The sequence below is a fragment of the Cucurbita moschata genome, unplaced genomic scaffold, assembly GCF_002738365.1.
Source record: "Cucurbita moschata cultivar Rifu unplaced genomic scaffold, Cmos_1.0 Cmo_Scf00060, whole genome shotgun sequence".
Taxonomy (NCBI): Eukaryota; Viridiplantae; Streptophyta; class Magnoliopsida; order Cucurbitales; family Cucurbitaceae; genus Cucurbita; species Cucurbita moschata.
This window is the reverse complement of record NW_019268576.1, coordinates 494,493-508,099: the sequence shown is the minus strand read 5'-3', so window position 1 is coordinate 508,099 and position 13,607 is coordinate 494,493. Positions and strand designations below refer to the sequence as shown.

Sequence of the window (13,607 nt, the reverse complement as noted above, 5' to 3'; positions counted from 1 at the left end):
CCCAAATTCAATAGAAATTAGCCCAACCTAAAAATGTCATTTTAAGTCACGATCAAATAGGTTATTCCAATGAAGTTATAGTTTAATATTAGTTTTATATCATTTATAAAATATTGTAATTAGTATTGCTACTTTTTAAAAAATATTTTAAATAAAGAAAGTGTATGAATATATATTTTAAAATAATTTAGCGAAATAATTACTTCATTTTTTTTTTCTTTTAACCTTAATTTATCCCACGATAAATTGATAAAAGTAAAATTGGAAATTTGTAAAGTCTTGCTCTGTAAAATAGTAAATTAATTTAATAAAATGCATATATATAAATAACCATGACATTTTTTAATTGTGTGAGAAGATAAGATAGGAACCTAAACCATTTCCGTTAAAAAAAAAAAATAAATAATAATAATATATATAAATTTACTGGCGCGAGCATCTAATTCTCGCCTCACCCGATTTACAAGGAGGGAACCGGTAATGAAAACGACGACGTTCTTATCCGTCGAATCTTTCCTCAAATGGACAAAGGTAGGATGAGAAAATGGGGTCAACGTCCATTCCAGGCCAGTTATATAATTAATTTAATACGAAGGCTTTGTAAAATAATTATTTATTTAATTAAGAAAAAATATGTGTAACTACTTAAAATATATCATGTAATTAAAAGTTTAAATTTATTATTTTTAATGTTTATCTCTTAAGTTTCATAAAATGTTAAGTGAGTTATTCATTATCAATTATCAATTAGATGACGTATTACAATATTTTAACATGGTCCTAATTTATTTATTTTATTAATAAATTACAAATGAAAAATATTTAAAAATTTAAATAACATTCTAAAAAAAATACTTTTTTATGGATAATTTTGAATGAAAATCATTAGTATTTTATTTCAAACATGTCCTTGAACTTTTAATAGCGTAAAATACACTCGAATTTTAAATGTTTTATTAATACTCTTTAGCTTTAATACTTCGTTTAAAAAAAAAAGTACATATGAAATCTTAAAATAACATTACCCCGAATCTTACTCTTCTTACAGTTAATTAAAATAAAATTCAATTGGCTCGATTATTTATTCACATAGACAGAGTCAATTAAAATCAGCCACAGACAAATAAGTAAACAAATCAGATTAGGTTTAAAATGTAGTTTAAATTTTAATTAATAGACGGGTTATTTGAACCACGATAACAAGTTATAATTTTCTTTTTTTATTTTGAATTAAAATAAACCTTTCTTCAATTTGAAAATAATTATTGTTATCAGTCGTAAATTGAAAATTTTATTTTTTAAAAATAAAACATTAAATTCACGAGTTGAATAATTAAAAGAAAGACAGCAATGGTCGTGAGGCAAGTCATTCATTATTTGTTTTATTTAATTTTTATAATTGTAATTGGTAACCTATTTTTTTTAATTTAAATTCAAACCTCCCAACAAACTCAAGCAGAAGTCAATCCGTTAGTATTATCATTATCATTATTATACACTGAATAATAAAAACGTATTATTTGCTAGCAATTTTTTCGATTAATTATAACTTAACAAATGTTCTGAATGATTATTTTATTAAATAGACTAAATTTTATGGTATAAAATTATATTAAAAAAATACTGACTTAAATTAAATACATTATTTACTATGTTTGGCTAGTTTAATAAGCCAACGGGCTTCAAATTGTATTGAATGTCATTTAATTGTTTAATGCACGTTTGATAATTATTTGATTTTTAATGAAATTTTAAAAAATAATAAATAAAAAAAACACACTAAATAGATAAAAAATTTGAAAATCTAATTTAATAAATAAAAATATGGATATTACGTGTTTTTAAAAATTTGAAAATTGGTAATTAATACATATGTGATTATTTGGGATTCATTTACGTCGTTAACTCCAAAGCCATAATAAGAGCGACCCATTTTGTCGCAATTATCAGAATAATCGAAGCTGTTATTTTATTTTATTTTATTTTTAATAATAATAATAATAAATCGCCAAGCCGGTAGCCGGTCCCCTCTTTCATTTATTCCGCTTTTTTCACAATCCCAGATCAGAAAAAAGAAAAAAAAAAAAAAAATCCAGGCCAAAAATTTCCGAGTTAGATGCATTTATCTCACTCTCTTCCATTTTTCCCATATCCAATCCCCAGAGGATTCGAAGCGAAATCCACATACCTCTAATGGCCTCTCTGGCATCGGGAATCTCCAATTTTCCGCTCCTTCTTTGATCATTTCTTCCATCTGCATCGTGTTTTCCACCAGAAATCCGTCCAATTCATGTCTCTCAAGAGCATCATTCAAGATATGAGGTCCCGCTCCCGCCGCGTGGTGCAGGACGGCACGGCGCCGGAGCCAACGGACGGCCTCGTCCAGAGCTGCTGGGCCAATATGCCTCAGGAGCTTCTCAGGGAGGTTCTTATGAGAATCGAGGCATCGGAGACTTCTTGGCCACGGAGGAAGAGTGTCGTCGCTTGCGCTGGAGTATGCCGGAGCTGGCGGGCCATCACTAAGGAGATCGTCAAAACGCCGGAGGTTTCCGGCAAGTTAACGTTCCCGATCTCTATCAAGCAGGTGAGCGAGTATTCCGCGCTACTTGTAAATTTTGGGGGTTTTGGACGATTTGATGGATTTAGGATATATTTGGTATGATTTTGAACTAATTGGAAATTTTTATGCTGTCTGTTCATGTTTATTAGGATTTTTTTCGTTGTTTCAAGAAGGATTTTAGTCTTAGTTTATGTTTTAGTTAACAAATTGTTGGAAGCTTCAAGTGCCTAATTGATATTCACTGGTTTGATCGTGTGAAAAAATCACACATTATAAGATGTTTTTTCATAATCTGTTCTTGCAGCCTGGTCCAAGGGATCCTCTTCTACAGTGTTTCATAAAGCGAAACAGATCCAATCAAACTTATTATCTCTTCCTCAGTTTGACTAATGGTGAGTAATTGCTATGGTAATTTGAAGTTTCTTAGCTTTGTCCGAATTGTAAGTTTCTTAATGGCCGAATTGCCTACATGACAGCACTAAATGATGATGGTAAGTTTCTTCTTGCTGCTCGGAAATGCAAGCGACCGACCTACACAGACTATATTATCTCTTTACACGCCGAGGATTTGTCGAAAGGGAGCAGCACCTATGTCGGGAAGTTGAGGTATGCTATTGAATACCTGTGATGTTATGATTTAGATGTACATTTTGGAATATGTTTCTGAGAGTTTCATTTTTCCTTGTGTGAGAACAGATCTAATTTCCTAGGAACTAAGTTCACAATCTTCGACGGGCAACCGCCACATTCAGGAGCGAAGATCACAAAAAGTCGCTCCACGAGGCTTGTGAATTTGAAACAAGTTTCGCCCAAATTCCCTTCTGGGAACTATCCAGTTGCTCACATTTCGTATGAACTAAATGTATTGGGATCAAGGTAATCCAAAGGCTATTATGATTTATGGTGATTCTTTGTTTGGATGACTATTTTTCTTTAGATGTCTTGCAAATCCTAAATGGTTGATGTGATTAACAAGCAGGGGTCCGAGGAGAATGCAGTGTATCATGGACGCTATTCCCGCTTCTGCGGTTGAACCTGGAGGAGTGGCTCCGACACCGACCGAGCTCTCATTGAGCAATGTGGAACTGTTTCCATCGTTCCCGTTCTTAAGGTCGAAATCAAATGCAGATAGCTTGCTTGCTGAACCATTAGCTAGTCAGAAAGATGAAATGCTGGTGCTGAGAAACAAGACTCCCAGGTGGCACGAGCAGCTTCAATGCTGGTGTTTGAATTTTCATGGACGAGTTACGATTGCTTCCGTGAAAAATTTTCAACTTGTCGCTTCTTCGGAAACCGAACCTCCTTCACAAGAACAAGAGAAGATCATCCTTCAGTTTGGAAAAGTGGGGAAGGATTTATTCACCATGGATTTTCGTTACCCGATCTCGACTTTTCAGGCTTTTGCAATCTGCCTCAGCAGCTTTGACACCAAGATTGCTTGTGAATGACAGCCCCATCATTTAACAGGTACAAACTCTACTGATTTAAATATAGTTTAGGAGTCTGTTTAGAATTTATCTACTCTACTTTATAGCTTCATGTTATCCTAATTTTTCGTTAATCCGAGCACGACGACAAACTCATATATTCAAGTATGATCCCAAAATGGTCACTACTACGACTATCCATTTCTTATACATTTTCCAAACCATCACATTCACTTCACATTCTGGGCTGCTTTTTTCTATTCCTTGTAATTTGTCTCTCTATAAACTGTTTTGATCCAAAATGTTTTGTTTCGACATTATGTTCTCGATTCTTAGTGCTGTTGTAAGCCCGACATATCTAAATTCATGGGTTGTTTTCACTGCTTGAGTTTGGAACTCTCCTGGCAAGCTGAGTTGAGTTGATAGATGAACGAGTAAATATAACGAAAATGTCGCTTAACCTTGGGAATCATTCAAGATTTAGTTTTGTTCCACGACTCTATAAACTGTTTCGATCGAAAATGTTTTGGTTTCTAGCATATACATAGCATGACGTTATGTTCTCGATTCTTGGCTTTGTTGCAAGCTTGACATATCCGAATTCATCGTTTGTTTTCACTGCTCGAGTACGGAACCCCCCAACGAGTAAATATGACCAAAAATTTGAATCATTGTGTTTATAAGAACTATTGATCCTGATTTTCATTTGTGATGCAGGGAAGGGATGCTCAATTGGATGCTCTACTAATGGCTTCAGGCAATAAAATGGTAAGTTAAGAAGAAGGGTAAGTACCAAAACTCATAGGATGTTTGCTTCTTTCGTGGTGGTTTCTTTGCAGTGCTTAATTTTTTTTTTTTTTTTTGGGTTCTTTTTTTTGAGGGATTGAATCGCAGAGAAACTTGCGAAATTCGAAGACTCTTTATTTGATTGTGTGATTTGTATATTTCTTCATGTTTGTGTAAATAATGAATTCTTTTTCCTTTTTTTTTTTTTTTTTTTTTTTTTTTTTTTCCATTTCCTCTTTTATCGTTCATATGAATCTCTTCTATGATACATAATTAATAATTGAATTACTTTAAAACAACCTTTCTGGTTATCTAATTTAGAATCTTACAGCGTTCTGGAGGATGTGTAATATCTAAATCCTCAATCTGAAGTGTATTAATTTAATCTCAAGCCTTGAAGAACTAAAGTTATTTTTACATTACTATGATTATATGATACTCTACGCCCTCTATTAAGCTGCTTGCATCTGTTCTTCGGCCACGGAACTGGCGGGTGACGAAGACGCGGTGTCGTCTTCTCCGATTGGAAGGTCATCTGAGTGCAGTTCAGGTTGATGGACACTACGGACGAATTCAGCAAAGGAAGGAAAGTGCTCTGGAGAGAAGAAGTATGCTCCCATTCTCTGGTATGTGAACAGCTCCACACTTTCCCCTTCCAAATTGTTCTTTATCCGATCGAACCCGCCGGGAGTTCCCGAACTTGATGAGTTTTGCCCCGACAACATTACCCCGTGCTTTCTGCTAGCTGACTTGATTTGAGATATTAATGACTCGGGGCTCGACAGTGATTCTTGAGGCTGATGTTGATCTGATAAGTCCATTCCAGGCAAGATCATTTTGGTTGAGTTCCTAGCAAACATTTCCGCAACAGCCTCGTATCCGTCTCGGCTGGCGGTATTGTAGAACCCAGCTGTTAGTTCGCTGGGGTGCGATCGAGTTTTGTACCAGGAATGCATCAATGGAACTTTCCCATGAACGGTTGCTTCGGTGTTGCCGAAGATGGATGAAGCAAGAGAAAGAAGGCGATCACCATGGTCAATAAGCTCGCTAGAATACCATGAAAGGAAGAAATCTCCATAGTGAGACTCCCATGAACCGCCATGATCTTTAAAGAAATTGTTAGCATTTGGCATTTCATTATAACTCGGAGCATCATGGGGACCTCCAAGACCGTATAAAGGATTCCCGCTTGCTTCAGCGTGTTGCTTGAGATTGCTGAGCATGTTTTTATCATAGCACTGAAATTCTCCAACACCATGTGATTTTGGTTGTCGCTGAGACGGATACCGAAGCTCACCGTCTGGTCCGAGACTCATGGAGATACCCTGAAATTGATCAAAAGGCAACAATAAGTAATAGAAACCCAAATAAAGCCATAAAATGAAGGCTAAATGCAATCCGAAAAAGACTATTATTAGAAATCTCGTGGCTTTGCTTTAGACTTTCTAAAAGGTCTCATAATAATGAAAATGTATTCCTTAGTTCTTACCGAGATTGTAGAGCCCATGAGATTTGAGAATGAAGACTTGAAGCTCTCACAAAATTCATGGTAAACTTGGATTGGAGTCTTTCCATTCAGGACAGGAAGGTTATCGACAGAGAGCGATAAGCAATCTTTGTATTGCTGCCTGTACCGATCGGTGAAGTATATGTTCGGATCGGATTCACCGATCTTCGAGATCCATTCAGGAAGAGGAATTCTTGGTTGGTTAGATCCATGGAAGCAGAGTGAAACATGAAGCTTGAGCCCTGCATTTTGGACCATCTCTGCGAGGTTAAGATAGCCTGACCATTCATATTTCCCCATAGTTTCTTTCTCAACGATTCCCCACCACACCGGAAGCTCGACACCTTCTACGCCAAGCAGCTTCAGAGCCTTAAGCCCTGCTGCGATTGCCTTTGAATGGTTTATCGCATTGCACGTGGAAACTGCATCCAACGGCAAACCGACATACAATTTTACACCCTCGAGCTGCAAAAACGTATGAAAAAGACTGTCAATAATGAACTTAAGCAAGCAAAATTAAAACATGTTTCTCGCTTTAAATTCACCCAAAAATCTTTATATCAATGGATCTTCCCAACTTTTAGCCAACGCACATCAACTATTGAGATGCATAGCAATATCATAGCAGGAAGTACTGTGTTCAAACTCTCCATTAATACTGATAATTACAAGCTACGGAGAGCATCAAGAAGCTTTTGTGTTTAGCGTTCATTTAATATAAACAGCCAAAGTTAATGAGATCTAATCATAACCATTGGAACTTTTATACTCAATGAAGACAGCAAAGAGTAATTAAAAACTGAACTACGAGTTAATATAAAACAAGGATTCTTGCATTCAGCCTTGCAGTTTTCATCAATTAATCTGACGGCTAACAGATTCAAGCCTTCTCAGCCTCCAAACAAGACGATATCAAAGGGGAAAAGCAACGAAAACACTATTAAGAAGAAGTATAATAGTACTCACTGATTTGGATCTTCTTCCAACGTCAACGTTTTGAGATTGAACTGGTTCCATCTGTGCGGCTTTCGTCGATAATCGGATTCTCAACTTTTCAAACCTCGAACTCCTAGTGAAACAGATCTTCGATTTTGAACCAAAAATCTTACTATCAACTTTCGAATTCAAAAGCCCTAACTCTCTGTTACCAAAATCGGCTCCGGCAATCTTCGCTTGAGATTTTGCAATCACCGAAACCTCCATAATCGGGATGAAATGAAACGGAACGTTCAAACAAAAATCCACGCACGAACCGAAGAAATCAGGATCAAGAAAACAGAAATCGATTCCGAAATCCAAAGACGAAAGTCGATGAACTATTGAGAAACAAAGATTCTCAAACGGCAAGAAGAAAAAAATTAAGATAGCTTTAGCGAAAGGTAAAACGGAGCTCTCAAATTGAAGGCCAAATGGGTGGGGAAGCTTTGAATTTATATAAGAAAACGCCACTGAAGGAAGAAAAATGAAAAAGAGAAAAAGCAAGAAAATGACAATGCCACGTGGCAGTATTTCAGAAGTCCAAAGTTATACCGCGGAATTACTTATTTTTTGTTAATTAAAAGAAAAAGAAAAGAATTTTTTTTCTTCTTCTTTTCGTATTAACCACAAGATTAAGACCATTCAATATAATTAATTCGATGGCTTGTGATGACGTGTCAATGATTAATTAATGTGGGACCCAAAGCCAAGTCAGCTCACGGTGTGTCTGCCAGTTGTATAATTTTTTTTAAACCACTTATTTTAATAACTGAATTATTATGGTTCCTTGATTGGAATTCCATATTCTAAAATCTTATCCACTTATCCAAACAGACAAAAGCCTCGCCGACGAAATTACGGAAAAGGGCTTTTGTTTGTTAATACACGTGGCACGCATATAGAGGTCTAGCCTGAGTGCTGACTCATCGCTCACGTGTACCTTAATTTTATTTTATTTTAATAATTATCGGCTTCCACAGAAATCAGAATCTCGACGCTCTGCTGGTTTGGATGGTAAAACTGATAAAAATTGTCGCTGTCATTAATTAGATGGTGAGCTGCCCTGCCCTGCCCGTAGACGGGTAGTTGCTGACCGAACTTTTGGTAAAACATTACGGGTAAGTCGTGGAATTTGTCGGCCACGTGTTAAGAGACCAAATCCTTGCTGACTAGAAATGGTCGGCTCTGATCCAACGGCGATTTCGACACGTGGCTCCCTGAACCAACTTTATGGCATACGCGGTTTTACTTTCAACGACCGAGTAAATGAGATTTCCGTAAAAATAATCGAGCAATTTCCCGTAACTTATCAATTAACGTCTATTTAAAATAGGAAAATACCAACAAAAAAAAAAAAAGCTGGCCTCTGACTGTATTTGTCCATAGACGCACGACAGCTGTCAGTCAGCACGTGCAATGCTGTAAAGTAATGGCCTTGTAGATAAATATCAACACAATTTAGGGGCAATTTAGGTATTTCAATGCAAGTTTTTGTCAATCATTAATTGTAAAATTATTTTAAACACTAACAAATAAATCAATTTATATTATACTTATAATTATTTTAAATGTACTTTATTTAATAAAAACTAAAAATAACTAAATAAACCCATAATAACAAAAAGCTACGTGGGAGTGGGATTGGCTGAAGTGTGTAATTTAAAATTTATTTTATTTTTAAAATAATATAGATTAAATTAATAAAAATATTTATGACATTGGTACTCCTATCTAAAAAAATTATTTAATTTTTAAAAATATTAATAATATCTTTATCCATTAAAATAGATGAAAATTATTAATATTTTGTTTAAATATTTTAAAAATAAGTTACAAACGTTTTTCACTTTTTTTTTTAATTTAAAATTTAAATATATCTATATATATATATATATTTTTTATGATTATACGTATATTTATTATTACATTATCCAATAATTATACCAATAACATATAATAAACGAATTTTATTTCCCTCGTTCTCCTTATTGTCAATGTCGTTTCCCTCGAACTTTCGGGGACGCCAAGCAAACTTTTCGTCTCCCTCGATTCTGTACTTCATTCCGAAGAAATCGCAACATCTCCGTGTTCTGTCACCGGAAATGGTGGAAACAGTCTTCGCCGGAGTTCCGATGACGGTAACTTGTAGGCAAGAGTCTTGTATGTCCCGTTTCTCCACCTTGTCGATTTATCCCTTTCCTGATTGATTGCTTGATTTTCTCAGATCATCGAAGATAGTTCTTAAGCCCTACCTTAGAATTGTTTAGTTTCTATTCTAGAAATCTGGATTTCAAAATGAAGAGGTATATGTCAACTGTTCTATCCGATCAATTTCGCGGAATATTGTCTGAAATTTTGTTTTCTAATTCCCTTTCTTTCTAGGTATATGGGAACGCGTGGATGGTTTTTATTCTATTTCTTTGGTTGCTTGTTAGTATTATCCGCCGGTAGAGGTGAGACTGCCGCCCGTGCCCTCTTTTAGTTGTGCATTTCACGTATGCAATTTGAGATAATAGAGAAAATTGTGGAATTCGTTTGCAATTTGGAACTTGTTTAAATAGTTCACTCACTGGAAATTGTGTTCAAACGTAGACCCGAAGCTGATGAAGTACGAGACAAATAGTTCATCTGTTTATAACCACACCCTTGCCATGATCATGGTTGAATATGCTTCCGCAGTAAGTTCGCTTCACACTTCTAACAGTCGTCGAATTGCTTGCGAGATGCCACCTTGGTTGGAGAGGGAAACGAAACATTTCTGATAAGGGTGTGGAAACCTCTCCCTAGACCCGTTTCAAAGAGAACAATATCGGCTAGCGGTGGGCTTGGGCCTTTATACGAATATTTTGGAGATGATCTTTTTACCTGCATTTTTATCATTTGCAATGCACTGTCTGTCTAAGAAAGTGAAAAGTATACACTTCCAGTAAAACTATCCTAATACCTTTCTATAATAAGCGAAGCTGATGGCGCAAGGGGTGACAAACTCTTTGGTTCTAGCTGTTTCTGATTAGAAATTAAGTTAACCTTATTTGAATTTGCCCATTGTGTATGTAAGGGTAAACACGACGTTTCTTAAGTTGATGAAGCCAGTACTTTCGGAACCGAATTGCAATTGCTTGATAAGAATTAAGAATGTTAAGCAGTGTTATTTTCATGTGAGATCTAACCAAGTCTAAAACTGCATCTTTGTTCAGGTTTATATTTCTGATATGACATCATTATTTACATGGACATGTACACGATGCCGTGGCCTCACCGAGGTACTTAGAAAAATGAAACGGTTTATCACCAATAGGTTTCAGCTCCCGAAAAGAGAATTTCTGTATCATGGATTTCATTTCGAGAATATGTTCTTCCAACCTCTTCACTTTTTCAAGTTTTGGCATTAATGCTTAATTTTCCTTTGATACAGGGGTTTGAAGTTGTGCAGCTGATTGTAGATGTTGAAAGTTGCCTGCAGGTGCGTAGTTAACGACCATGCATTTTTTAATTGCATGTTATATCCATCTTAATATATTCAATTGCTGCAGTCATTTGTTGGAGTAGCGAAGGATCCACGTGCTATTATAATTGCATTCAGGGGAACACGAGGAACTAGGTACAATTCTACACGAGGAGATTTAGTTGTTGAAAAAAACGAACTAGAAATTTTTGTTGTTTTCTAGTGTTTACATTATCTATGTGAGGTCCCACATCGATTGGAGAAGAGAATGAAACATTTCTTATAAGAGTGTGGAAACTTTTCCTCAGCATACGTGTTTTAAAACCATGAGGATGACGACGATATATAACGGGCCAAAACGGACAATATCTGTTAGTAGTGGGCTTGGGCTGTTACAAATGGTATCAAAGCCAGGTTTTGGGCGGTGTGCCAGCGAGGAATGCTGGGCTCTCAAGGGGGTGGATTGTGAGGTCTCACATCGGTTGGAGAGGGGAATGAAGCATTCCTTGTTAGGGTGTGGAAACCTCTCTCTAGCAGACGCGTTTTAAAACTAGTTGACGAATGTAGTAGTTTAGATTCGCTGGCTACACAAGAAGCCCATATGAAATTGTTATCCAATTTCAGAGTTTCTTAAACTGTCCATGTTGTTAACGGTTCTTTTTATTGCTTTGAAGACTCAATTTCTCTTCTGTTCTAAACTGATTTCTTTGGTAATGATCAGTCATTTGAACGTTTGGCTGCTTATTTAATATCATTGTTCTTTTAAGAAAATACCATCCGCTATCTGCAGAGATAAACACATTCTTGCACGTTTGATGCGAAAATTTTGTTAACCTTTTGTCTCCTTGATTTTGCAGCATACAGAATTGGATAGAAGACTTGTTCTGGAAGCAGCTGGATTTAGATTATCCTGGAATGGAAGGTGCAAAGGTGTGTAGTGCTTGATTTATTTCCACAGGATTTTTAGCGCATTGATTTCTTTTCGTGCGTCTCGACCATGTTAGGTACATAGCGGATTTTATCGTGCATATCACTGTACAACAATACGCCCTGCAATTCTAAATGCAGTAAAAACAGCAAAGGAAGTTTATGGGGACCTTGACACCATTGTCACAGGGCACTCAATGGGGGGAGCAATTGCTGCTTTTTGTGCTCTTGATCTTATAGTAAGTGAGTTAACGGCTTGCAAAAATCTTCTTCCTGTTCATGTTTTAAATTTTAGTGCCATCTTTGTTTAGTTTTGGAGGTTTATGGATAGGATTAATTATCTTATAGTAGAGTATTTACATTTTCCACAGGTTAATCATAATGTGCCAAATGTTCAAGTTATGACGTTTGGCCAACCTCGTATTGGCAACGCAGTTTTTGCCTCGTACTACAGCAAACATTTACCGGATACCATTCGAGTCACACATGAACACGATATCGTGCCCCATTTGCCTCCTTACTTTTCCATTATCCCACGGAAAACATATCACCACTTCCCTAGAGAGGTACCATTTTGCTTATATCTTGAATATGTGAATTATGCATAAGTTTTCTGTAAAAGGAACCTAGTAAGCTCGGTGGGTAGGCTTTATAATGGGCAGAGTTGGATGTCTCTTCTCTTGCTATATTAGTGGACGCATCTCTCTTGCAGGTATGGCTTCAGGATACTTCATCTACATCAAATCGCCTTGCCTCCTACATCGAGACGGTCTGTGACGATTCGGGTGAAGATCCAAATTGTAGCAGGTAAATGTTTGAGCGTTTGTTGTCAATATAGGGAGTAATATTTTACAACCGTCCTCGAAACCAACGGAAAAAATCACGAACTGATAAAGTTTTTGGTTTTGTGATCTTGAATACCGAAATGATTGACGAGAAGAGTTCAAACTGACCGAGTTTGATCAAATTTGTCGATGTTTTCGATTTTTTGAAGCATCCTCAGTTTCATTACCGTAACTGTGATATCCCACATTGGTTGGGGAGGAGAACAAATCACCATTTATAAGGGTGTGGAAACCTTTCTCTAGCAGATGCGTTTTAAAGCCCGAAAGGGAAAGCCCAAAGAGGACAATATCTGCTAGCGGTGGATCTGGGGAGTTACAGATGGTATCGGAGCCAGACACCGGACGATGTGCTAGTAAGGACGCTGGGCCCCAAAGGGGTGGATGTGGGGGCGGTCCCAGATCGATGGGAGGAAGGAAAGAGTGCCAGCGAGGACGCTGGGCCCCAAAGGGGGTGGATTGTGATGTCCCACATTGGTTGGGGAGGAGAACAAACCACCATTTATAAGGTTGTGGAAACCTTCCCCTAACAGACGCGTTTTAAAGCCCAAAGAGGATTGCGTTACAGTAACTTTTATGGTTTAAGTTCTTATTAATCTTCTCTGTTTTTGATGCTGAAGTTCATCTACTCATCAACATGTTGATCACCAAGTATTGATCATGTTTGAAGAAGCATATGACTTAAGAACAATCAGCCATCTTAGAAACTTGTGGTGATATTTTGGGTCTTTAAATGCAGATCTGTAATTGGAAACAGCATTCAGGATCATTTATCCTATTATGGGGTGGAATTCCCAACTGATGATCCTGCAACATGCTGGATCGTAATGGACCCGGTGATCGCCGAATACGGGTCGATCGATTCAGAAGGCAACGTCGTGTTGTTTCGGGACCTTGCTACTCCCGTTCCTCGAATGCAAAGTTTGGAGGCAAAATAATTTGGTTCTGATTAAGGTGATTCTTCTGCAAGATAGTTGAGGTTGGCCAGCTTTCGACATGCTCTTGCTCCGGAGTAAAATCTTTTGATCTTTGTTAAAGAATTAAAACCTTATTATTGCTTCATTCTTGATGAACCACCATTGTATGATATGTATATATATTATAAGGTGAATAATGTGCTTCATATTTTGTTGCA

General features: G+C 36.7%; 3 protein-coding genes across 6 annotated transcripts; 2 read left to right on the top strand and 1 right to left on the bottom strand.

The window, feature by feature from the left end:
- The first annotated feature begins 2,067 nt into the window (after positions 1-2,067).
- Positions 2,068-4,976, top strand: LOC111436814 (tubby-like F-box protein 3). Its single transcript, XM_023074574.1, has 6 exons — positions 2,068-2,584; positions 2,865-2,952; positions 3,037-3,166; positions 3,257-3,436; positions 3,540-4,027; positions 4,705-4,976. The coding sequence occupies exons 1-5, from the start codon at positions 2,291-2,293 to the stop codon at positions 4,006-4,008; spliced, it is 1,161 nt and encodes a 386-aa protein (XP_022930342.1). The 5' UTR covers positions 2,068-2,290; the 3' UTR covers positions 4,009-4,027; positions 4,705-4,976.
- Positions 4,977-5,057: 81 nt separating this feature from the next.
- Positions 5,058-7,692, bottom strand: LOC111436813 (inactive beta-amylase 9). Its single transcript, XM_023074573.1, has 3 exons — positions 7,247-7,692; positions 6,263-6,745; positions 5,058-6,098 (listed from the first exon to the last, which is right to left on the bottom strand). Exons 1-3 carry the CDS (start codon positions 7,481-7,483, stop codon positions 5,226-5,228), a joined length of 1,593 nt encoding a protein of 530 aa, XP_022930341.1. The 5' UTR covers positions 7,484-7,692; the 3' UTR covers positions 5,058-5,225.
- Positions 7,693-9,232: 1,540 nt separating this feature from the next.
- LOC111436798 (lipase-like) lies at positions 9,233-13,607 on the top strand. Of its 4 annotated transcripts, none has more exons than XM_023074536.1 (12): positions 9,236-9,396; positions 9,483-9,561; positions 9,641-9,711; positions 9,851-9,936; positions 10,456-10,521; positions 10,674-10,721; positions 10,792-10,859; positions 11,561-11,633; positions 11,708-11,869; positions 12,002-12,196; positions 12,343-12,437; positions 13,212-13,607. In XM_023074536.1, exons 2-12 carry the CDS (start codon positions 9,554-9,556, stop codon positions 13,408-13,410), a joined length of 1,071 nt encoding a protein of 356 aa, XP_022930304.1. In that variant the 5' UTR covers positions 9,236-9,396; positions 9,483-9,553; the 3' UTR covers positions 13,411-13,607. The 4 variants fall into 4 exon arrangements, with proteins under 4 accessions (XP_022930307.1, XP_022930304.1, XP_022930306.1 ...); XM_023074538.1 differs by having other exon boundaries at positions 9,236-9,403; XM_023074537.1 differs by having other exon boundaries at positions 9,236-9,407.

Coding starts and splice junctions, on each gene's coding strand:
- LOC111436814 (XM_023074574.1), top strand. CDS start 2,291: ATGTCTCTCAAGAGCATCATTCAAGATATGAGGTCCCGCTCCCGCCGC. Junction 2,585..2,864: donor TCCCGATCTCTATCAAGCAG/GTGAGCGAGTAT, acceptor CTGTTCTTGCAG/CCTGGTCCAAGGGATCCTCT. Junction 2,953..3,036: donor CTTCCTCAGTTTGACTAATG/GTGAGTAATTGC, acceptor CCTACATGACAG/CACTAAATGATGATGGTAAG.
- LOC111436798 (XM_023074536.1), top strand. Junction 10,522..10,673: donor GATGCCGTGGCCTCACCGAG/GTACTTAGAAAA, acceptor CCTTTGATACAG/GGGTTTGAAGTTGTGCAGCT. Junction 11,634..11,707: donor CTGGAATGGAAGGTGCAAAG/GTGTGTAGTGCT, acceptor CGACCATGTTAG/GTACATAGCGGATTTTATCG.
- LOC111436813 (XM_023074573.1), bottom strand. CDS start 7,483: ATGGAGGTTTCGGTGATTGCAAAATCTCAAGCGAAGATTGCCGGAGCC. Junction 6,746..7,246: donor TTGGAAGAAGATCCAAATCA/GTGAGTACTATT, acceptor ACGTTTTTGCAG/CTCGAGGGTGTAAAATTGTA. Junction 6,099..6,262: donor TCATGGGCTCTACAATCTCG/GTAAGAACTAAG, acceptor GATCAATTTCAG/GGTATCTCCATGAGTCTCGG.